This window comes from Cebus imitator, unplaced genomic scaffold (assembly GCF_001604975.1).
Source record: "Cebus imitator isolate Cc_AM_T3 unplaced genomic scaffold, Cebus_imitator-1.0 Scaffold3, whole genome shotgun sequence".
Classification (NCBI taxonomy): Eukaryota; Metazoa; Chordata; class Mammalia; order Primates; family Cebidae; genus Cebus; species Cebus imitator.
The window spans coordinates 13,793,655-13,817,110 of NW_016107318.1; the positions used below are offsets into that span (position 1 = coordinate 13,793,655).

The 23,456-nt window shown below is 38.3% G+C and overlaps 1 protein-coding gene and 2 pseudogenes across 2 annotated transcripts in view; 1 reads left to right on the forward strand and 2 right to left on the reverse strand.

The window, feature by feature from the left end:
- The window catches only part of WLS (Wnt ligand secretion mediator), a 131,127-nt gene that overhangs the window by 27,840 nt on the left and 79,831 nt on the right, over window positions 1–23,456 (forward strand). For both annotated transcript variants that reach the window (XM_017532178.2, XM_017532182.2), the window contains exon 2: window positions 11,371–11,643. In XM_017532178.2, the coding sequence (XP_017387667.1) occupies window positions 11,371–11,643 (273 nt within the window). The remainder of the gene's footprint in view (window positions 1–11,370; window positions 11,644–23,456) is intronic.
- LOC108305737 lies at window positions 11,661–17,470 on the reverse strand (annotated as a pseudogene).
- On the reverse strand, window positions 15,697–19,980 carry LOC108307058 (annotated as a pseudogene).

Here is a 23,456-nt window from a genome sequence, read left to right on the forward strand (position 1 = left end):
AAAAAAAAAAAAAAAAAAGATATAGATCAGGTTATACCAGCAGGAGAGGAAGTAAGCATCACTGGTCAACTGAAGGAAAACCAAAGGAGGCCTCCAGCTGGCACATTATAGGTATTTAACAAATTGAATGAAGGAGAGACGGCCCTTGAGCTAGAACCTAAAACTGATGAAATTAAAAATATTTAATAATTGCATAGGCACTTTATTCAATTTTGTTATTTCAGTGTTTTAAAAAGCCAATAATTCCTAAGAATGTGAATGTTAAAACTGTAAGTTTTAACATTCTTAAAATGTATTTCTACTCTCAATTCTAGAGAATTCACAAATTATAAGGACCTGTGTTTTCTTTGAATAACCAGGAAAGGAAATATGATTATTCTTGGCATTTGTGAAATTCCAGATAAAGACATTAACAGGCCTTGCTTACCCTTCGCCCTAACCTGCAATGTACATTACTAAATATTTGACCATTCAGAATGCCCTGTACTTTAATTGCTTTTATCCGTTTATCTGGAACTGGTCAGAAAAAAGAAAAAAATCAATAAACTATGTGCAGTTCTCTATAGGACCTTGATTTCTCCATTCCCTGGCATACCACATGCATGGATAGGAGACGTTATCATTTTGGTGTGACAAGAGAAACATATTTAGTTCAGGCTCTTGCTCTTATCTTTTACTTTTACTTTATCATTTACTTCCTGAATGTTTCCATGGATGAGGGACCCACCCTTTCCGGAGTCAAACTGTGCCATTGTTTGCCTACTTGATTTATCAGTCATTCTTCCTTAGGTTGCTCTGGAGTCAAATTTTCTCTAGCTTGAATCCCTGTCTCTTACTATGCATACAAGGGGTATCATAGACTTTTCCATGGCAGTTCTGTGTTCCTGAATCAGATCTTCTCTAGGCTAACATCCTAAACACTGCCTACCTGCAATATGAAGTCATGACCAAGACCCAATAAGACGTGGGAGAGTATCCATTAGATTCAAGGAAGTTTAGTGCATTTTCAGGAACCTGTTATTCCATCATTTCTTTAGGGAAGTCTAAGAGGTACTCTGTCCCTGACTGCACATCTCCCAAACAAGCTGTCATGCTGGTTCCCTTTGTGTGACATCCAGCCCAGTGCTGGTAGGGCCTCACCTATGGATCTACAGCAAGCTACTTATGGCCACAGTCTTCATCCCTGGGCTCTGCAACTACCTCAGGCAATCTGAGACTGCTAATAAATAGTGAGCGCTAATAAATAAACAGGTAGTTGTATTGGAAAGGAGCATTACATGTTAAATCAGACCTGGGTTCCAGTCCTAGCTCTGCTGTTTACTGATGAGACAAAAACCACTGATCTTCTGAATATGCAATGGTGGTAATTATGTTACTTGGTTAATAGGCGGATTCAATAATAAACTATGTATGTGAAAATGCTTTGCAAATCACATGCTAGTTGTTCATGTTTATTATTAACAGTAATATTGAGAAAAGAATATAGGTAGTTTATAAATAATAAATGTCTGATAATTTTAAATAACAAATGTTGGAAACTTGTAGAATGTAATAGGCACTTTAGAACAAAGCCACCTACTGGATTTCTTCTAGAAGATTTAATTTTGATATTTTCTGACCCTAAAATTCCAATATGAACATGTGCCCATGGTGAACTTATTTAAGAAGGAGAGCCAGGTGTCCCCTTTTTTGTCACCTCCACCCCTACAGCTTTGCCAGAACAGCATTGGGGGCCTCTACGGGGGCCTGAGGGATTTCCCACACAAGAACTGGTGTGCTCTCCATGCTGGGTTTATGAGATCATAGCCCAAGGTAGTAAATTATAAGATGCTATAATTCACTTTCCATAGGTGGTCTTGGCTGCATTCCACAGTCTTTTGGCTGAGAGGTTGCTGATTTTGAAGCACTGGCCCAAAGTCAAAACTTAGCTCAGATGACTGGCTAGCCGTGCAATGAGCAATAGCGTCAACAGATGAGCCACTGGTTTTTCTGTGGAGGTCTTTTGTGTTCACTTCATATGTATTTAATTTTTGCTGTTTTGAGTATTTCTGGAGTGACGGAGAAACAGAAATTGCAGGCATTTTTCGGGGATAGAGAAATTCGTAATTTGAAGTACTTCTGTCGGTCTTTTTGATTTAGGCTCTCTTTGCTGCAGGACAGCAAGGATGGTTAAGGGTCAGTTTTTGAGTCTTAATTCAGGCCACTGGATTACTATAAAAATTAGTACATCTAATGGTTGGCAGATTTTATGGGCTAAACCTCTGGCAGGGCCTTTTATGTGTATTTTATTATTTTTTCAAAAAGAATGGAAAAAAAGTGACACCAATTTCAAGCCTAAAATAATTTCATGTTTACCACACCATTTCAAATACTATGTAAGAGTTTGGCTCAGTGTCCCAGAGCACTCTAATTTTTTTCCTCTTGGTTCCGATGCTCCTCCATTCCACGGGATCCAAGCCAGGCAAGTAATGTAAGCCAAGTGGTGCTTGTTTGCTGCGTAGATCCTGACAAATATAGAGTAATTCTTCTATTCTTCAAAGCTGTTACATCTTGAGTCCACAACAATTGAGGTTGTAGGCCAAGCATTTAAAATCTTCATCTGCCTAAATTGTAAACATATAGTTTTTTCAATATTTTTGAGTCAGAATGGATCATACACGTGTTTGCTACAATTTCTGGAAATTTGCTGTCAAAATGTCTGTCATTTCATAAGTTTATGTTGTAAGGAATTATTTTTAAATAAGTGCTTGACTTTTGTGTGTATGGTACAAATTATTTTGCATTCAACTCTGCTGTGTGGTGCGTGTGTTTGTGTATTTTGGTGGTAGTGGTTTAGTGTAAAGGAATGTTCTGCTGTATTAAAAAAAATTAGCTTTCCTAGAACAGATGTTAGCATAATTAACTACTGACTGAAAATGGCTGGCAAGAGTGAATTTCATTTCACTTAGCGTACCCCATTTCATGCACAAGGGCATAGCTATGATAAGTCTAAAAATCACTTCTCCAGGTCTAGCCTCTGTAGACACACTTTCAGCTCTCCAGTAATTGAGATTGAATTGTGAAATAATATTTCCTTTAGTAGGCTAGTAAGATTTAATTGGTATGGTTGAAATACAGGAGAATCTTCTCTTCAAAGTAGGTGGTGGAGGTAGCATAAGTGTCTGACCATTATAACTTCAGAGCAATTTCAGTAAAAGAATTAACACACTGCATCTGTTAAATACTAAGTCAACTTAATGCAAATATTTGCACTTTCTTTAGCTGAAATTTTTGAAGAGCTCATTCTAATGAGCCATTCAAAAATTTAGATAAGTGGTATGGCAAATATTAAGACCTCTTTTTAGGAACTGACCTTCAGTGAATGGTAAGCAGGATTGGCTCTGTAAGACCTCATAATCCAAGCAGTTAATATGATCTGGCCACTTAAGTTGTGCAGTATATTTCACATGTTTCCTTTTAACTAGAATTAAGGCTTTGGAGCTGAAGAAAGACATGTGGGACATCTAAGGAAAATCAATTGAGCATATATATATATATTTTTTTTTTTTTTTTTTTTTTGAGACGGAGTCTCGCTCTTGTTGCCCTGGCTGGAGTGCAATGGCGCGATCTCGGCTCACCGCAACCTCCGCCTCCTGGGTTCAGGCAATTCTCCTGCCTCAGCCTCCTGAGTATCTGGGATTACAGGCATGCGCCACCATGCCCAGCTAATGTTTTGTGGTTTTAGTAGAGACAGGGTTTCACCATGTTGACCAGGATGGTCTCAATCTCTTGACCTCGTGATCCGCCCGCCTCGGCCTCCCAAAGTGCTGGGATTACAGGCTTGAGCCACCGTGCCCGGCCCCAATTGAGCATATTTAAAGCTAATTTCTAAATTTAGTTAAGGATTTTCTTAGGTTAAATAAGTACTTTGGGGGCATTTGAAAAAAAAAAAATGTAGCTATGTAACAGGAATTCATATGGTCTCTTTTTCTGACACCTGTGTTGCCTCTCTCCCTCTTTTCGACCCTCCCCAACTTGATACATCAAAAAATCCAAACCACATTCTGCAATTGCCCAAGGGCCTAAGTGCTCAATATGTTTTATATAAGTTCTCATAAGGCAAGCAGTGATATTTAGATAGGCAGAGCTTAGAACTACTTTGGGCATATGCTTTGTAGTTAACTTCTTGTAAATACCATTCAGAGTACAATGGAGGTTTTCTCTACATTACAAAGTAAAATGGATATTGAGCCATTTAACTTCATAAATCAGGTAAAAGTTTGGGAGCTTGTATTCTTCAGCTATTGCTTCAAAAGTTTTGGGAGCCTATATTTCCCAGCTGTTGCTTCAAAAGCAACAGCTGGGGGGCGGGGGGAAGCAATAGCTGGGGAATGTAAGCTCCCAAAACTTTTGAAGATATCGACATAGGCCAAGTAATTTGTAGTCTGCCCAACTCTGCCCCAATATTAATTCTATCCTTTGAAATCAGCCTCAATTGTTTTTTAAAAATAAAGGCTAATGACCATTTCTCGTACCCCAAAATGTTTTATAGAACAAGATAGAGAATAAATAAAATATAAATGAATCAAACATTCACATTTTTGCAGGTGGACAGATGGCGTTGGCAGCTTTTTAACTGAGATTGGGTTTCAGGCATTAGACCAGCATCTCAAGTCAGCAAGTGAAAGTATTTGCTAGCAACATTTTTATGTTTTTAAATTAATGTATCTTGTTGTTTCTATCATTTTTGTTAGATACATCCTACTGTAAAAATAAAACATTTCTGAAGTTTTTGACCATTTTTGCTTAAAGTCATTCCTTTTTTTAAATGTTGGCAATCTGATTATTAATTCTTACAAACAGGAATGACCTTTTAAACGGGTCTGTTCTTCTCATTCCTTCCCCTTGTAGCCCAAAGCAGATTAATCTTTAAATATCATCTTTGTTGCCAGGCAGACATTCTTTCTCTCATTTAGAGGAAGGCTATTATTACCTGATGATTGAAACTTCAAAGGCTCTTTGGGGCCATTTGCGGGAATAGGAGGGGTGCTTCTTCATTCCCACCTGACCACCCTCTCACTCCCCCTTCTTTCAGCAGATCTCATGTTTGGCCTTGTGGCTAGTTACAGGGCAGAGATAGGTGTCTTAAAAGGAAACATTCCTGCCAAATAAAAGTTCTTCATTATGTGTGGGTCTCTTTATTATTCCTTCTTTATGGTGCTCTATAGGGTACAGCAGAGACTTTTGGGGAGCAGGGGCCAAGGTGCTCTAGTACCACTGATTAGAAAAGGCAAGGGTGGCCACAGACAGATAGGAGTGGTGCTGTATTTTTCAGCTGCTAAGTGATTTCCTTTTAATTCTTAATATTCAAGCACAGATATCTGCAGAAAATATGATTGTTTTAGATATTCTATGATCCAGCCCATGTTCTACCTTGGCGCCTTCCCTCATTGGCCATCCCCCTTTCTCCCGTGGCTACTACCTGCTCTTTTCCAAGGCTATGCCCTGCCAACACCAGCTTTTTTTTTTTTTTTTTACAACCAGAGCATCCTGTGGAAACCTCTGTCGGAGAAATTTCCAATCAAGATGTAATTCTCTGAACTTCTCAGCCTCCCGCACCAGACTATGAGCAACTGGGGCTCTAGGACGCCATTTGTCTTTTTCTTTAGTTAGCATGGTGCCTGCATGATAGTAATGCTCCTAGGTGATTGCTAAAGGAATCTTCATTACTTGTCATAAAGCAAGGAAATAGTCTATGCTGGCTAAAATGAGACCATGTGTCATGTCAGCATGTTGTTTTAGTTTTATTTTAACTTTTCTAAGAGGCTACCAAGTCTTATATCGCTCTCCAACTCTTAAATTACAGGTTCTGGAAGGAGTAGGGGCTAATGATTTAATGTTGACTCAACTTTGAGCATGATAAATGCTAGTGGTTGGCTAGACAGTAATTTGTAAACTGGATAGCCATTTGAAGTGAAATAACAGGAAGCTGACTGGAGTCAATGAATATTCTTCCAAAAGCAATACTACAGGTTTAGTCATTGTTCACTTACATTTTTATTCCAGGTTATGTTGTAACAATGACTGAATTTTTCCTCTCATTCGAGTGTATTCATTTCTCCTCCCTCCCAAGTATCTGACTGTTGCCCTTTCTCAGGGAATCTCAGGTTACATATAGCATTCGTCAAAATTATTTTTTCCTGTAATTTTTATTTATTGTCTGCTTCCCATTATTTGTATGTTCCAATGGTTGGCACCTGTTAGGTTTGCTGCAGCACCAGCACTGTCTAGTACATAGTAGGTATTCAAGATAAATTTGGACAATATATTATGAGCCATAGTAACGTGTGAAACTGAGGGACCATTGAATTTTTAAAGAGACTTCAAGCTGTGTTTGTGCATTTCTTCACAACCTTCAATTTGTTAAAACTCTTCTTGATTTCATATCACTTTAACATTCAATGTTGTGTAGAATTGCATTTCACAATTTGTGTACTATAGTGGAAAAGTGGAGGCCAAAAATATTGTGTGGAAATACAGACAAATAAAATAAAATGGTCATGTTTGATAAAAAAGAACTAAATTCAAAATGGACTGCATTTTCCATGAACAGCTCCTGGTTTTATAACTTCTGTGCATATTCTCAAGGCTATCTTCACCAGTGTATAGTGACTAGGCATATTCAGTTTTGGCCAAATTGCTCTGTTCATTGAATTGGTCGGTGTAGAAGTAGTTTTTGGCCCACTTGTTTTCAATTAAACCTTATGCTATGGTTGGGTGGAGGGGACATTTATAATGTGTGCTGAGGCAGCTGGGTAATACTGCATTACTATCCTAGGAATACTGGGGAGTGCTTATTTTTAGCTTTCACCTGAGCAAACATGACTCAGTTTGTTGACCTGAATCTATCCAGCCCCCTCTTGAATACACAAACTCTATTAATCCCTAGAACCACACAGTGACTAAGTAAGGCCTTCATTACAAATGCTTGTTAGTTTATTGTGACTTGTTCAAAGGTTGAATTTCAACTTCCTCCATTTAGCTCTTTTCTCGTAAAACAAAATCTTTCACATTAAAAAAAAAAATTAAAGACAGATCAAACTTCTTTTGATTCTAGACACAATTTATGACCCACGTAGTTATAATATCGGCTGTAGCTGATGAAAACACCTTCTATGATAGGTGACCAGCTACCAGCTATAAGCTTTGCTTTTGGTTTACTTGATAATGCCGTATACGTAAAGAAACACTTAGGAATTCACGTTTAGCTGGAGTAGAACATTGCACTGAGCTGTAAAGATATTATTGGAGAAACATTAACTGTCTGTGTTTGAATATCAGGTTGTCTGTTTACTTTCTCAAGCAAGACACGTGTTTTCTCTTTTGAACACTATTAGAAAAACGGAAAATACTGAATTATGTTCAGGCTTCGAAGTTATACAAAACATTTTTGAGACTGGAAGACTAATTTATTTAAGTGAAAAAAATTGTGATTCTCACAGTATAGCTTGAGGTACACTTAAGGCTTCTCCAAGTTCACTGCTATGATATTTATGAAAATATTAGTATTTCTGCGATTTTTTTTTCTTTATGGAAGAAACACTAGACTAATGAAAGAATGAAAATAATGCAGGCCCCTAAAAAGGCAGGCGTTCACTGCATTCATTAAAAATGCAGCCTTTGTGCCCGTAAAGTGTTCAGCTTCTCTGTTATTAAGTTTGGAATGTGGTTTTGGAGCTTAGCTGAGGAACTCAGCTAGTTATTTTTCATTTTGGTCTGAGAAGTGAGAGACTTGTTTTTCAAAAAAAAAAAAAAAAAAAAAAAAAGAAAAAGGTTAGGTTCATTTTGGAAGAATAGAAGTTTTAAAATGTAGTAACTATTTTCTGCAGCAAATAGTCAGTCTGAGTATGTTAGCTGAAAATAGAATTCATGACTTTTGTCTCACTGTTTATTTCTCCAGCCACATTAAAAAGGATTCAGTTAAATGTGCCATTTGGCTTTTCTAATGTCAGTGGGCTATTTAGCTGAGTCAGGATAACCAAAGTTTGATTGACTCATATTTCTAAGAATAAGCCAGATGTCTGATTTTAGATGGATTAGATGTAAAGTCTTTGTGATACAGTTTTGAGTTTTAAAGAAAAACTTCCCTGGCAGGGGTTAGTGGCAACTTGTATTGCAGTGTTTAGCATTCTACATCAAGAATGTTCAGCTAGAGATCGGTAGTGTTAGCTTTTCTGGTAAGTTTTAATAGGCACTGTTGCAACTTCTTGCAAACATAACATTTTACTAAAAATTTATCATTAAAATAGATATTTAATAGAATAGAGAAATAATGTGGATTCGAACATTAGAAGTAGGGCAGAATATTAATAATAGACATTTTTGCCTCTTACATAACTTTCTTTTTTGCTTTTCATGTTCGTCTATTACTATCTGATCTCTATTAAGTAAGAGAGAATTTCTGCCCAGAGATCTACAAACATAATATACTGAGTTTCAGATGCACAGAAATACGCATATTTAAACCACACACATAAATCATAATTTATGATTTTTTTTAACTAATAACTTTCAAAGTTTTATAGATATATATATTTTAAAATATAATATGCTAGTAGGACCCACGTAAAGAAAACAATGAAAGTTTTCAAAGAAATTTCAAAACAGATTGTAGACAATGGAGAAGCAAGTACTATTTCTGGATGGGAAAACTAAATGTTGGGGAAGGATTCTAATTCTGTCCACATTCATTATTATCTATTATGTGTAGACTTATTCAATCTTCAATATCCTAGCAAAAACATATAAATTTGAAATGGATTGGGGAAGAGAGTTACTCTAGCAGATATTGATAAAAATAATCAATTTATAGATTTTAAAACAATGTTGTGCTGACCCATGAATTGACAGTTCAATACGTGGAAAAGAGCAGATGTTCAGAAACATACGCTCATATACATTAGGTAACAGTGATATCATAAATCAACAAAAGGGAAGGTCTGTTCAATAAACCATAATTTAAATATTTAAGAAAAATAAAACTAGAGTCTCACCTAATCTCTCAGAGCAATTTTCAGATGGATCAACTATTGAAATATTAGAAAAAATGAAATTGCAAAAAATAAATAGAAGTCAATGTAGATGACTATTGAATTTGGAGATCAAGAAGGTCAGTCTCTCTAAGCACAAAAGCATGGGGAAAAAAAACATAAAGGAAAAGAGGGATTCTATATAAGATCTGGAACTTCTATATTTAAATGTTCCATAAACAAATTTAGATAGCAGATGGAAAAGCTGGAAGAAATTTCCAACAAAATGTATTAGGCAAAGGATTATTCTTATTTATAGATAGCCTTTACAAACTGATGAAGGTGGAGTTAATTTTGGTGTATTGTGTGATTGACTATTTTGCAACCACTAATTGAAAGGTTTTAATTATAAAGAAAATGTTTATGATAGAATGGCTAATATCTTATGCTTTTTGTATGCTCAAGCACTACTCTGAGTGCTTTAATATGTTAACTTGTTTAAAACATACAGTGATTTGGAAAGGTTGGTACTATTATTACTGCCATCTAAGAGATGATAAAACGGATACAGAGATAGGCTTAGTAATTTGCCCAAAACTTCCTAGCATGGATTTTTTTTTTTTTTTTTTTTTTTTTTTTTTTTTTTTTTTTTTTTTTTTTTTTTTTTTTTGAGACGGAGTTTCACTCTTGTTACCCAGGCTGGAGTGCAATGGCGCGATCTCGGCTCACCGCAACCTCCGCCTCCTGGGTTCAGGCAATTCTCCTGCCTCAACCTCCTGAGTCGCTGGGATTACAGGCATGCGCCACCATGCCCAGCTAATGTTTTTGTATTTTTAGTAGAGACGGGGTTTCACCATGTTGACCAGGATGGTCTCGATCTCTTGACCTCGTGATCCACCCGCCTTGGCCTCCCACAGTGCTGGGATTACAGGCTTGAGCCACCGCGCCCGGCCCTAGCATGGATTTATGGTGACACAACTAAAAATGGGAGAGCCAGGATTTGACACCAGACAGGTTGCCCCTAGAGCCAGTGTTATCACACACTACTCTGCTTCTCTAAGTGAATGAAAAGAAAAGACTATAAAACTATGCATGGGCCGGGTGCGGTGGCTCAAGCCTGTAATCCCAGCACTTTGGGAGGCCGAGGCAGGTGGATCACGAGGTCAAGAGATCGAGACCATCCTGGTCAACATGGTGAAACCCTGTCTCTACTAAAAATACAAAAATTAGCTGGACATGGTGGTGCGTGCCTGTAGTCCCAGCTACTCGGGAGGCTGAGGCAGGAGAATTGCCTGAACCCAGGAGGCGGAGGTTGCGGTGAGCCGAGATCGCGCCATTGCACTCCAGCCTGGGTAACAAGAGTGAAACTCCATCTCAAAAAAAAAAACAAAAAACTATGCATGATATAACTATTTTATAAATATGTGTTAATATTTGCGTATATTTTAAAGTTACACAATTTAATTCATGTGCAAACTTTTTATCTAATTACACAGTCATAGAAAAGACAGATGGTATTTTGATATTTTTTCAACAGTGGTTACTTCCCTCTAGTGGGATTTTGGGTAAATGTTGTTTTGAACTTAAAATTTCTGTATTTTCTAAATTATTAATATTGTAATTATATAACTGTTATATAATCACAACATAGTGTTTTTAAAGTTACACATTTCAAAGTTGCTTTGCTGTCTTGAAATGCATGGTTTATATTTTAGCACACTTTTGAAGTATCAGTCAGTGCTTGAGTTCCCATTCTTTGCTAGCTACCAAGCTAAGCAGGGGCTGCTTTTGCTTAAGATAAAGATCATTCTTTATCTTAAGCAAAAGCAGCGTCGTACCATTTTAGAGCCAAGAGGAATCTTAGAAACCAGTCATTTAATTTCTCAGATGAGGGGCCTGAAGCTATTATAGATTTAACTGACTTACCCAAAATTCACTGACAGTAAGTTGTTTAACCAGGCTTCAAATCCAGCTTTGAAGACTAAGGTCTTCTGACTTTAGATACTGTTCTCTATGAAGCACCAGAGCCCTCCAAGACCTCAATCAGGTGGGAACTGCAGCACAGCTGATTTTTTTGTGACATTGTTTTGAAGTGCTGAAGTATAACTAGACTGGTTACAAATGTATTCTTTCACAGCAATTGAAAACACAATGGGAAGGTTCTCAGGGATACTTTTATGATACCTCTGAAGGTCACTGAAAGATGCTCACCTGGATTTGGAAGATCCCTAAGTATTTTTGAGCCCCAGTTGTAGAAGGCGGTACAAAAACTGTAGGGAACACAGTAACGGAAAGAATATTAACCAGAAACAGTTTCTTCAGTAGATGGTTTTTCTAAAACAGACAAACATTCTCTTTTCAGCTCCGGGGCCCACAACAGCAGTGTCCTACATGTCGGTGAAATGTGTGGATGCCCGTAAGAACCATCACAAGACAAAATGGTTAATGCCTTGGGGACCCAATCAGTGTGACAAGATCCGAGACATTGAAGAAGCAATTCCAAGGGAAATTGAAGCCAATGACATCGTGTTTTCCGTCCATATTCCCCTCCCCTCCATGGAGATGAGTCCTTGGTTCCAGTTCATGCTGTTTATCCTGCAGCTGGACATTGCATTCAAGCTAAACAACCAAATCAGTAAGTGTACTCTTCTCTCATCCCTTTCTTCCCTTTGAGCATTGCCCTCTTTGGGTTCTTTTTGAGCCAGTTCTAATAAAAGTAAAAATTATAATAGTAATAGCAGACAATTATTGATTACTTACCAGGCACTTTCTGAGTACTTTGCCTGTATTAACCCATTTAATCTTCCCAGCAGTTTCCTTGAGGTAGTCTTTTTTTTTTTTTTTTGGCAATTTTTTAAAGTTTATTTGATATATTTGCCGATCAGCGATTAGTTCTCATCCACATTGACTGTAGATTTTTGAAAGTGGTAACAGGTACATAGGTAACCAAAGTATAGAGCTTATTTGGTGAATCGTCACCTTATTACGCTTTCTGGACAACTGCACACGGATTCGGTATGGGACACTCCTTATTCCTTTGGCCCAGACAGCTTTGTGGAGCCTGGTATCAATGCGCACGTCTGGAGTTCCCATCTCCTTCATAGCAAGTTTCCGAATCTCTTTGAATGCCCGAGGGGCACGCTTCTTGAAGCCCACTCCATGGATGCGCTTGTGAATGTTGATAGTGAATTCTCGGGTCACCACCTCGTTGATGGCAGAACAGCCCTTTTTCTTCTCGCCACCCTTGTTTGCGGGAGCCGCTCTGCCGGGTCCCAGGTGGAAAGGAAGAGCCCGAGCAATTGTGGGAGAAGGAAAGCCCGAGGCAGTCTTCTTCTTTCATTTTACGGATAGAACACTTGGGCTCCAGTGAAGTCACTCATCTTCCAAAGACTAGAGAGTGGAAAAGATGAGATTTCTGACTCAGAAAACTGCCCTAACCACCAAGCTTCATCACCTCTCTAGTGTCACAGGGGAGTTCACCCCAGTGGAGTGACTTGAGGGTTTCTGAAAGGACTTTTTTGTTGTTAAACGTCTTTTCCCACTGGCTTTGAGTAAAGCTATGGCCTTAGAAAAAGATCCCTGTACCAAAATGGAAACGCCCACCCATGGTCACCCGTTTCTCCCACTAGCTTACTCATTTGCAGTTCAAAACTCTGAGGGCATGAGACATAAACTTTTCATGGGGAGAAAATCACTTCGTGATTTCTGGGAGGCTGATACCAGTACGGCACCTGGGGACAGTACTAGGAATCAGGCTGAGAAGGAAGAAATTTTTTTTTTTGAACCTTTTTGAGTGAGACGGGACCAGGGATGTAAGAGAAAGGGAAAAAGATATGCTAAAGGCATCTCTGTTTAGGGCCTGTCCGTAGATTCAAACACTATTTCTTTCTTCTGTTTTTTGTTTGTTTTTTAAGAGACAGGGTTTCACTATGTTATCCTCCACCTCAGCCTCCTGAGTAACTAGGACTACAGGCACGCTGATTTTGTAATTTTTAATTCTTTTTTTCTTTTTGAGACAGGGTCTTGCTCTGTCTCCCAGGCTGGAGAGCAGTGGTGTCATCACAGCTCACTGCAGCCTCAACCTCCCAGGCTCAAGCGATATTCCCACCTCAGCCTCTTGAGTAGCTGGCATGAGCCACTGCACCTGGCCTTCAATTATTAAAATTTGTTGTTTTGGAGATGGGGGTCTCTCCTGAGCTCAAGCAGTCTTCTCACTTTAGCCTCCCAAAATTTTTGGTTTACAGCTGTGAGCCACCATGCCTGATCTGAAGTACTATTTCTAAATATAATTTTCATGTATCTGTAATAGTTTTGATATAGAATGATTTTTACTCTGTTTAGGAGTTGGAGCAGTATGTGTACTTGACTGATATCTGAAATGAATAGATTATGCTGAGACAATTTTCTAGATAGTTTTCTGTTTGTTTTTTTTTTAATATTTTTTATTGCGTGACAGCTTTCTTTTTCTCATTCATTCAATCTCTTGCCCATTATTTTAAACATTTTTGAGTACCTACTACTGCTAGGCACTCTGATGGCTGGATATGCTGTTCTTTAAGGAGCTTACGGCTAAGTAGAAATGACAGGCAAATAACTACTCAATACAGTATGACACGCTGGGTGTTGTGACCAAGGTGTGCCCAGGAGGATGTGGACGCATAAAGAAAAGGCTTCACAGCAGAGAAAAGGAAGGCTCTCCTGGTTGAGTGTGTGGGTGTGTGTTGGCGGGGAGGTTGTAGAGAAGCAAGCAGACAGCTCTTTGAGGTGAATGTTAGAGACAGAAAAGCCTAGTGAGGAGTTGACGGTGAGCCAGTGGAAGGGCATTCTGTGTAGAAGGAAATGGCTGGTGTGAAGGTCCAAATTTGCAAAGCAGCCTCACGCTGTCAAGTGGTGGTTTCCATGTCCCTAAACTCTTGCTTAGCCACTCACTTGTTCACTCACTCACTTGGTTGTGTAACACATTTATTCATTAATTCATTTAAACTTTATTAAATCCCAGCCATATGTTAAACACTCAGTACTGAGGATATAAGATTGCACAAAACATGATTCTTGTAAAAGGTTAGGGAAGAGGATGCCTGGAAAACAGACACTTAAACCTACAAATGAGGAAAAAAATATGTTATGTGCTATAACAAGAACATGCAATGTAATGTGAGGAAACTTGAGAAGAAAAGAGTTTGCTATGAAATTCAAAACTATATGGCTACAGATTTTTTTTTAAAGCTGTAGGTTTGGGTTTTAGTATTCCTATTCCTAAGGATGCGTTTAAGAAAAGGAGAATGAGGACAGTAAGAAGAGCCATGGGAGGATGAGATATGTAGATTATCTGATTTATGTGTGTTTGGGTGGAAAGGTAAAGGACGTGGTAATCTGCTATTTGGGCTGGTTGTGGTTATTTCTGGTATAATCTCTTCTAGACAGATTCCTCCTTCTAGTTCCAAGTATAAAGAAAATTATTTACCCTGTAATAATAAATAATTTTTGTCTACTGCTGTATTAATGCTGGCTAACAAATTTTCCTAAAATGTAGCAGCTTTCACCTATAAACATTTCTTATCTCCTCATTTCTGTGGGTCAGGAGTCTAGTTTGGGAGTCTCTGGCTCAGGCTCTCTCTTGGGGTTGCAGTTAAGCTGTTGGCCTGGTCAGCAGCCTCTTCAGGCATGAGGGCTCCACTCGGGGAGGGGCATCTGCTTCCAACCTGTCTGGGGTGGTTGTTGGCAGGCTTCCATCCCTCCCACATAGGTCTTTCCATAGGGCTGCCTCACAACATGGCAGTGGGCTTCCCGCAGGGATAGTGAGCCAAGAGAGAGCCCAAGCAGGCCTGGAGAGGAAAACCGATCAATCTTGCAAGAGACATTCCATCACTTCTTATGTATTCTGTTGGTTAGAATTGAACTGGTAAGTCCAGTCCACACTCAAGGGAGGTGATTACAGAAGGGCATGCAGGAGATGGGTATCATTGAGGATCATCTTCGAGGCTGACTACCTGCTGGCATACTTTTCAGTGGAGCCATGGTTTCCTTTGAAATATTCCCTGACTTATATCTAGATTGAGAGGTAAGATAGAAAGTTACTTAAGACCGTGTGCCTGGTAGTCCTATAGCTGTGGGATTAAACGTCTGCACCACTGTTTAAATGCTCTGCAGTATTGGGCAAGAACCTCTCTTCACCAGTTTCCTCACTTGTAAAATATGGATAATCTTTTTCCCCCCATTTATTTATTTTATTGCATTTTAGGTTTGGGGGTACATGTGAAGAACATGCAAGATTGTTGCATAGGTACACACGTGGCAGTGTGATTTGCTGCCTTCCTTCCCATCACCTACATCTGGCATCTCTCCCCTTGCTATCTCTCCCCAAATATGGATAATCTTAAATAACTAAAATCACTCTAAGGAATAAATTAGTTTGTGTAAAACTTTTAGGACATAGTAAGTACAATTTTTTTTTTTTTCTTTTGAGACGGAGTCTTGTTCTGTCACCAAGGCTGGAGTGCAGTGGCATGATCTTGGTTCACTGCAATCTCTGCCTCCCAGGTTCAAGCGATTCTCCTGCCTCAGCTTTCTGTAGGCGTATGCCACCATGCCCAGCTAATTTTTGTAGTTTTAGTAGAGACAGAGTTTCACCATGTTGGCCAGGCTGGTCTCAAACTCCTGACCTCAGGTGATCCTGCCAAAATGCTGGAATTACAGGGGTGAGCCACTGCACCCGGCCTGTACGTAGTAAGTACTATTAAAAAAATCTAAAAATTAAAAGTAGCTATTAAAATTATCCAATTATATTTATCCTTATTGCTGTTTCCAATTTCTCTACACCTTGGTTAGTGAGATTAGTCTTCATAAAAGAAGCATACAGTAGAGATAAGTCTTCCTTATCCATAGGAGATTTGTTTTGGGACCCCTCCAGTGAATACCTAAAATCACAGATAGCATTGAACCCGATATACATACATGATGTTTTCTCCTGTATATACATACATACCTGCTTAGGATAAAGTTTAATGTATAAATTAGGTACAGTAAGAGATTAACAACAATAATAATGAAACAAAAAGTACGATATACTATTCACAATTTTAAGGATAGAAGATTCATTCTTATTGTAGATCTTAGCAACCTCAGCATATGATATATTTTTTTTAAGTTGAGAACTGTCATCTTTTTAGTTAAAGGAAGCACTTGACATATCTCTTTAGCACATCTGAATTGCCAGCATCCCTGCTCCTGCGCCTTGGGGCTATAATAAGAGAAAATAAGAGTGGCACGTAAGTACTGCAGTACACAGCTGGTAACCTGGATGGCTGCTAAGTGGCTAACAGGTGAGAGCAGGGAGATGCTGGACAGAGGGGTGATTCTTGTCGGGGACAGCACAAGATTTCATGATGCTACTCAGAAGAGTGTGCAATTTAAAACTTAAGAAATTGTTTATTTCTGGAATTTTTCGTTTTTTACACTGATGAAACTGTGGTTAAGAAGTTAAGGACTGACTACAGGAGTAGCGTGTTGCTGCTTTCAAGCAGCCCGTTACATGACAGGCAGTTGTTTAGAGCATAGTTTAACATTGGGCAGGTACTCGCCACAGGTTCCATTTTCAAGTTGTGAGAAAAGTGCTGGATTATCTTGTGGTTCTACCTTTTATATCACCGAAGGTGATTAGCCTATAATTTGGTTTCAAAACTTGGCATCAGAATCATTGAGTAACATAATGCAGAGCCTCAGGTAAGTTTAGCTGAAGTTTTTAAAAAGCCAATGATAAATTTTTAAAATTAAATTGTACCACCAAAATTGAAAAAAGTTTATTAAGTATGTTTAGTGAATGTTATTTATAACTTATTTTTTAAAAGAAAGTTTCCCAGTAATATGAAGTAACTCAAATACCTTTAGCTACATTGGGTGTTGGGTTTTTTTTGCCAGTTTCTAATGAAGTTTTATATTCATTATAAATAGATTGAATATTTTAGAATTCTCCAAACTCATTTGAATGTATTGAAAGCTCCATATTTACATTTTTCAGCTTTAGCAGTGTGAATAAAATGCTTTTAAGCTTAACTTGAGCATTTCTCCCAAACCAGAAACTAAGAAATAATTCTATATGTTAAATAATTTCACGGATGAATTACTTTCCAGCAAATATTAATCCTAAACAACAAAAATGCTCATGTTGCAAAGCTTTAAAATGTTTCTACGTGAAAATGATATATGAATGTCTTATTTTTTCTCAAGTACATCTTCATGCTCTAAAATTTTCCCTTCATCTACAAAAATACGGTATTCAAGCTTTCTCTATTAAAAATAATTTTTAGTTTTCTTATAACGTGAGAGCTAGCACTTAATGGGGGGCATACTAAAACGTTAAGATGGACAATTATTTCTTTGATAAGTATATAATATCACTTTCTTGATAGAGCTATCAAGAAAACCACGTCGAAACGTACTTTTCTTGAGCAACAGCAACACATTTTGGCTGTTAACTTTTATATGATAAGTTATATGTTGGGTTTGTGGGAGTATTCATTTCCTTAAATTTCTCCTATCTGCTTATGGACACTGAGCAGGGATTGATTATATGGATTATGTAGATTATGTTTATATATTCAGCAATATACATACACACACATCTTACTATAATATCAGGCACATCAGGTTTAGATTTCCTTCTGATTTTTGTATTAAGCATGGATGAGACTGTCTACTTTTTATATTTTTTATCATTACTTTGGATTCCTTTCTGAGAGCAATGAATAGGACTTCAGGGAAGAGTTTGGAAGTGTGGCAAACAAGATCCTATTACACAGGGATGGCTTCTTGCTTATCGGAGATTCACCTGTAACAATATTACCTCATATGTAAGGAAAAGTCAAGACTAATCCATTTTTTAAAACTTTTCTAGGCAGTCTTTGAAATGAGTTTCAGATTTCAAACAATGAGAAGAGATTTCATGTTTGGGCTATGAAATTTAAGCTGGGGTTTATAATATATGTCTAGACAGTGTTTTCATCTACTTTTGAAGAGTCTTTGAGCAGATAAAATAATCCAAGGGCTACATATTTTAAATGACTTCTAGTCACTTGGGGTTAAATGTTTATTCTCTTTAAATCTTTCAAGTTAAAAGTGATACAGGTTTTAGCTAGGATTTGAGTTTTCAAACTCTCAGAAAACTAGAAAAGCATTGACTTACACTATAGAAGCTGGCAGATGTTTTAATTTCAGAATGTAATCAGGCTGGTGCCTTTGGGAGAAAAAACGATGGCATTATAAGGTGCTTTATAGTAATAAATTTCCTGATCCACAGCTTCTAAAATTCTTGGAATCTCTTGAGTGATAGGAGTGTTTCTTTGCATGCTAATGAGCAAACTGATGGCTGGGGACTCCCAGATAGCTTCAGAATGGTCATGTGAAAGATCAAGGCATGATTAGAAGGGTGGAACTAACTTTCAGCCCTACCAACCAACAGCCAGGAGAGGAGAAGGTCTAAAGATTGAGCCACTCACCTATGGCCAATGATGTAATCAGTCATGCCTAGGTAATGAAGACTTCATAAAAACTTAGAAGAGTTCTGGGAACTTCCAGTTAGCTAAACTTGCAGAGGTTCCTGGAGTATGGTGCCCTAGAGAGGACAGGGATGCTCTGTGCCTTACACAGCAGTCCTTAACCTTGTGGGCACCAGGGACCAGTTTCATGGAGGACAGTTTTTCCACAGATGAGGGAGTGGGGGATGGTTTGAGTATGAAAACGTTCCACTTCAGATCATCAGGCATTAGATTCTCCTAGGAGCATGCAACCTAGATCCCTCACATGCATAGTTCACAAATAGGGCTCCCACTCCTATGAGAATCTAATGCTGGCTGATTTGACAGGAGGCAGAGCTCAGGCTGTAGAACTTGCTCATCCACCTCTTACCTCCTACTGTGCAGTACAGTTCCTAACAGGCCACTGACTGGTACCTGTCTGCTGCCAGAGGGTCAGGGACCCCTGCCATACCACATGCTTGGCCCTATGAATCTTTTATCTGGTTATTTGTCTGTATTCTTTGTAATATGCTTTATAACATGTGCATAAGTAAAGTGTTTCCCTGAGTTCTGTGAGCCTCTGAAGCAAACCAATTAATCCCAAGGAGGGGGGTCATGGGAACCCCCATTTATTTTTATTTTTTTTACAGCAAGTCTTTTCATTTTTATTACTCAAAAAAGTTTCAGTTTTTATTTATTCAGCTTTTATTTTTTCAGCTGAATAATAATTTATTTATTTTATATTTTATTTTTTCAGTTTTATTCAGCTTTCTGACTCTGTGCTTGCGCCTTTAACACTTTCACAATGACTTTCTGCTCCTCGATAAGGAAAGCACGCTTGATCCTGTCACATTTAGCACATCTGTGCTAAATGAACACATTTAGCACAGATGGAACCACCATAGGCCCTGCTGACATGTTCCTTTGTGTTGGATAATCTCATAAGAACTTTAGGTCTTACAGCACGAACCCCTCCGAGCCTGCCTGGGCACATGCCACATGCTGATTTTGGTGCTTTCCCAACCTTCTTGGTATAAAGGTAAACAATTCTATTACCAGGGGTCTGGGACAGCCTAGTTTTGTTAGAGGCTGTAGTGTAGGAAATCCTACGTTGATATGTCAAACACTGGACCATTTTGAGTGCCTGCACACAACGTCCCCAGAAGAGCGGGAACCCCCATTTATAACAGGCCACAACCTGTTTTTCTGACAGGCATCTGAAATGGGGGGCAGTCTTATGGGACTGAGCTTTCAACCTGTGGGATCTGATGCTATTTCCAGGTAAGTGTTGTCAGAATTGAACTGAATTTTTGGACATCCAGCTGATGTCTGCTGTGGGAGTGATTGCTTGCTTGGTGTGTGGAGAAGCCTCCCCCGACTCTGCGTCCCACTCATTCCATCACATCTGGGTCGGAAGCAGTCTCTGTTATGTTGATTGTGAGTGGAGTGGAAGCCAAAAAAAGGTGTGTTTTTGTTTGAGGCTTTCTGCTAATGGCTCTAGTGCTTCTATTTCAACAGCCTAGAGATTTGAAAGCTAGAAAGAGAGAGATGTAAACAAATCCTCTAACTTTGATCTATGCCCCCAGGTTCCTCAAAAGAAGCCCTTGGAGAGTCTGGGGTATGCTAAGTATATGACTTGCATCCAATCCTTGGAGTGACAACCTATTCCAGTGGGTACCATTTTAGCCAACCCAAACCTTTATTTTCCTAATACATACTTAGAGTGACTTTTTAAAAAATGATATATCTGGGAAGGTATTTTAGAATGTCATCTGTTAACAGAATTAGGTATATCACTCCAGAGTATATTTTCAAGTAACAGAATTTGGCCTTACGGAGAGGTCTAAGCCCATCACGTAAATAACCATTTTTACCAATGATTCGTAATACACCCAGACTCCAAATGTTAAAGCTAAATTTTTTCTGATACTCTTTTCTGCCTACTCATACTCCTTTGACTTCCTAACTCCTTTAGAGTAAAAATTGAAATCCCATATCCCTAAAAACTGATGGTGTTTAACTTTTAAATGGTAGTAGTTTTAAAACAATAGTCTGTAAGAGCTGAGGGGAAGAGGCCAGTTCAAGAAAATCCAGAGACTTGTAAATGTTGGGAACAGGAGTCATTGACTTTTCAGTGAATACCAGTTACAATTTGTGAAGACCTATCTGCGGAAATCTATGATTGGGTCAGTGCTAGCTTTTTGCTAAATATTTCAGAGAAACAGAATTAATGAATTTGTCAGTGTGTAAACATGATGATTCTGTCTAGTTTTTAGGGATATGGGATTTCAATTTTTACTCTAAAGGAGTTAGAAGTCAAAGGAGTATGAGTAGGCAGAGAAGAGTATCAGAAAAAAGTAAGCCTTAACATTTGGAGTCTGGATGTATTATGAATCATTGGTAAAAATGATTATTTACGTGATGGGCTTAGAACTCTCTGTAAGGCCAAATTCTGTAACTTGAAAATATACTCTGGAGTGATGTACCTAATTCTGTTAACAGATGACATTCTAAAATACTTTCCCAGATATATCATTTTTAAAAAATCACTCTAAGTATGTATTAGGAAAATAAAGGTTTGGGTTGGCTAAAATGGTACCCACTGGAATGGGTTGTCACTCTAAGGATTTCAACTGCAAGTCATATACTTAGCATATCCCAGACTCTCCAAGGGCTTCTTTTGAGGAACCTGGGGGCATAGATCAAAGTTAGAGGATTTGTTTACATCTCTCTCTTTCTAGCTTTCAAATCTCTAGGCTGTTGAAATAGAAGCACTAAAGCCATTGGCAGAAAGCCTCAAGAAGGGATAGCTATGTCTTGAGTAGAAAACCTTGAAGTTTCAGGTATTGAAAAATTCCCGAGACTGAAGAAATATTGGTAAATGATGAAATGTAGGGGAAAGCCAGAATAGTGTCTGTGCTGTTCTTATGCAATGAAAGCACTATATTTTGCCTTGATCCTTGTGTATCTACTAGAACCCAGTGTTAAGTCTTACTTGCTTATTTGTTTCATTATTGCAAATGGCCACATGAAGCAGTAGAATTCTTTCTATAAGTGGCAAGTGATTTTTCTTTCCCCACACTGAAAATATTTCTGTGTAACATATTTCTAGTTAAAAAAGTAATTAGAATGATATTACTACCAGTCAGTTTTCAGTATAGATGGCTGAGTGTCCTGGGAGAAAGTTGACCAGCTTTTGGCAGAGTAATTGTGCTTTTCCATTTGTCTATTTATGTGGAATGTTAGGTAGATATCAAGTGAAGACAGTTGGAATAAAGGAACAATCTACTGACCATAAAAATTCAGAATTTCATCCTTCTACGAATTCACCCATCACATTATCTAAAATGTGATGGGTGAATTTATAGAAGGATGAGAGTCAGAGAATCCTTCTGAGAACTAATTTTTGGCCTTCAGCAAGAATTGTGATATTTAGTTCTATGTTTTCTGATGCTTAGGAGGAAAGGTCCATAAAGAGATCTCAATGGGGCAGAGGATTTCATATACTACAAGCCAGCCCTGCTATGATGGAACAGGCTGTTGGTAGTATTTCTATGCTTCAGCAGATAGTCTTTATCAATAAAATATGTTGAAGTAACTACTAAGAAAAAATCTGTAGCTCTACTCTCACACCCCAACTACTACTCCTGCCAAAAAGCTATCTTCTTTAATTTGTGACCATGTCTAATTTATGACCATGATATAGCCTGTGTTAAAACTAACATTTTGGCTGGGGGTAGTGGTTCACACCTGGTGGGTCACCTGAGGTCAGGAGTTCAAGACCAGCCTGACCAATATGGTGAAACCCCATCTCTACTAAAAATACAAAAATTAGCTGGGCATGGTGGCATGCACCTGTAATCCCAGCTACTCAGGAGGCTGAGGCAGGAAAATTGCTTGAACCCAGGAGGTGGAGGTTGCAGCAAGCCGAGATTGCGCCACTGGTCTCCAGCCTGGGTGACAGAGTAAGACTCTGTCTCAAAAAACAAAAACAAACAAACAAACAAAAAACCTAACATTTCTAATTAGGCTGAGGTATGAAAAATAGTTTTTATCGTTGGCTAGTGTCACCAAGATTTTAAAGTTACCTTTTCAATTTCTTTACCACAATCGGAGTCCATGAAAACAGAAAGAAAATCTTCAAATTCTCCCTTTGTTCTCCTCCTCCCTCCTCTTTCACCAAAAAAGATAAGCTGAAAAGCTCAAAATACAGCAAAAAGATCTCAGAGACTTAAATGAAGGAGGGTTTGTGGTGTTAGATGAAAGGCAGGGAAGTTGTCAGTATTCAAGATGGGCTCACATGGCCAGTGCCCCTTTACTCTTACTGAATTGTGTGTACCTTCAAACCAAGGCTGGAGCCTGGAATTTACCAGTATGATTCAGTTTTGCCTACTGACCTGGGATGGAGAGCAACTAAAATCATGGGAGAAAATGATCTTGTGATGTTTACCCCAGGATACAGAAGATGAGAGACACGATGTTTGTTTGCTCATGAATTCTCTCTCCCTTTGAGGAAATCTTCAGGCACATCTTGACAGCTCTTCCTTTGGAATTAACATTGTGAACATGTTTATATTGGCAGGAGCGTGGGAACCTTAGCCTTTGTTTTATTTGGGTGTGATTATTGGTAAGCACATTACTTGGCAACGTTACTATAAGGATCCCTGTTTCTACACAAGCATCACTATAGATGGCTTGGTGGGTTTTGTTATACATTTTCAAATGAAAAATTCCAATTCAGAAACAGAGTAGGGGTCTTCCAAAACCTTTGCAAGATTTTAAAATTAATATTTATAGTTTTGGTATATTCAGTCACATACACTTCCTTCCAGTCATCTATGGGCTTACTGGTCAATTTAACATCGGGGAGTAGATTGTGTTAGATTAGCTTCTAGTCTTAACAAAACACTTGCTTTTTTTTTTTTTTTTTTTTTTT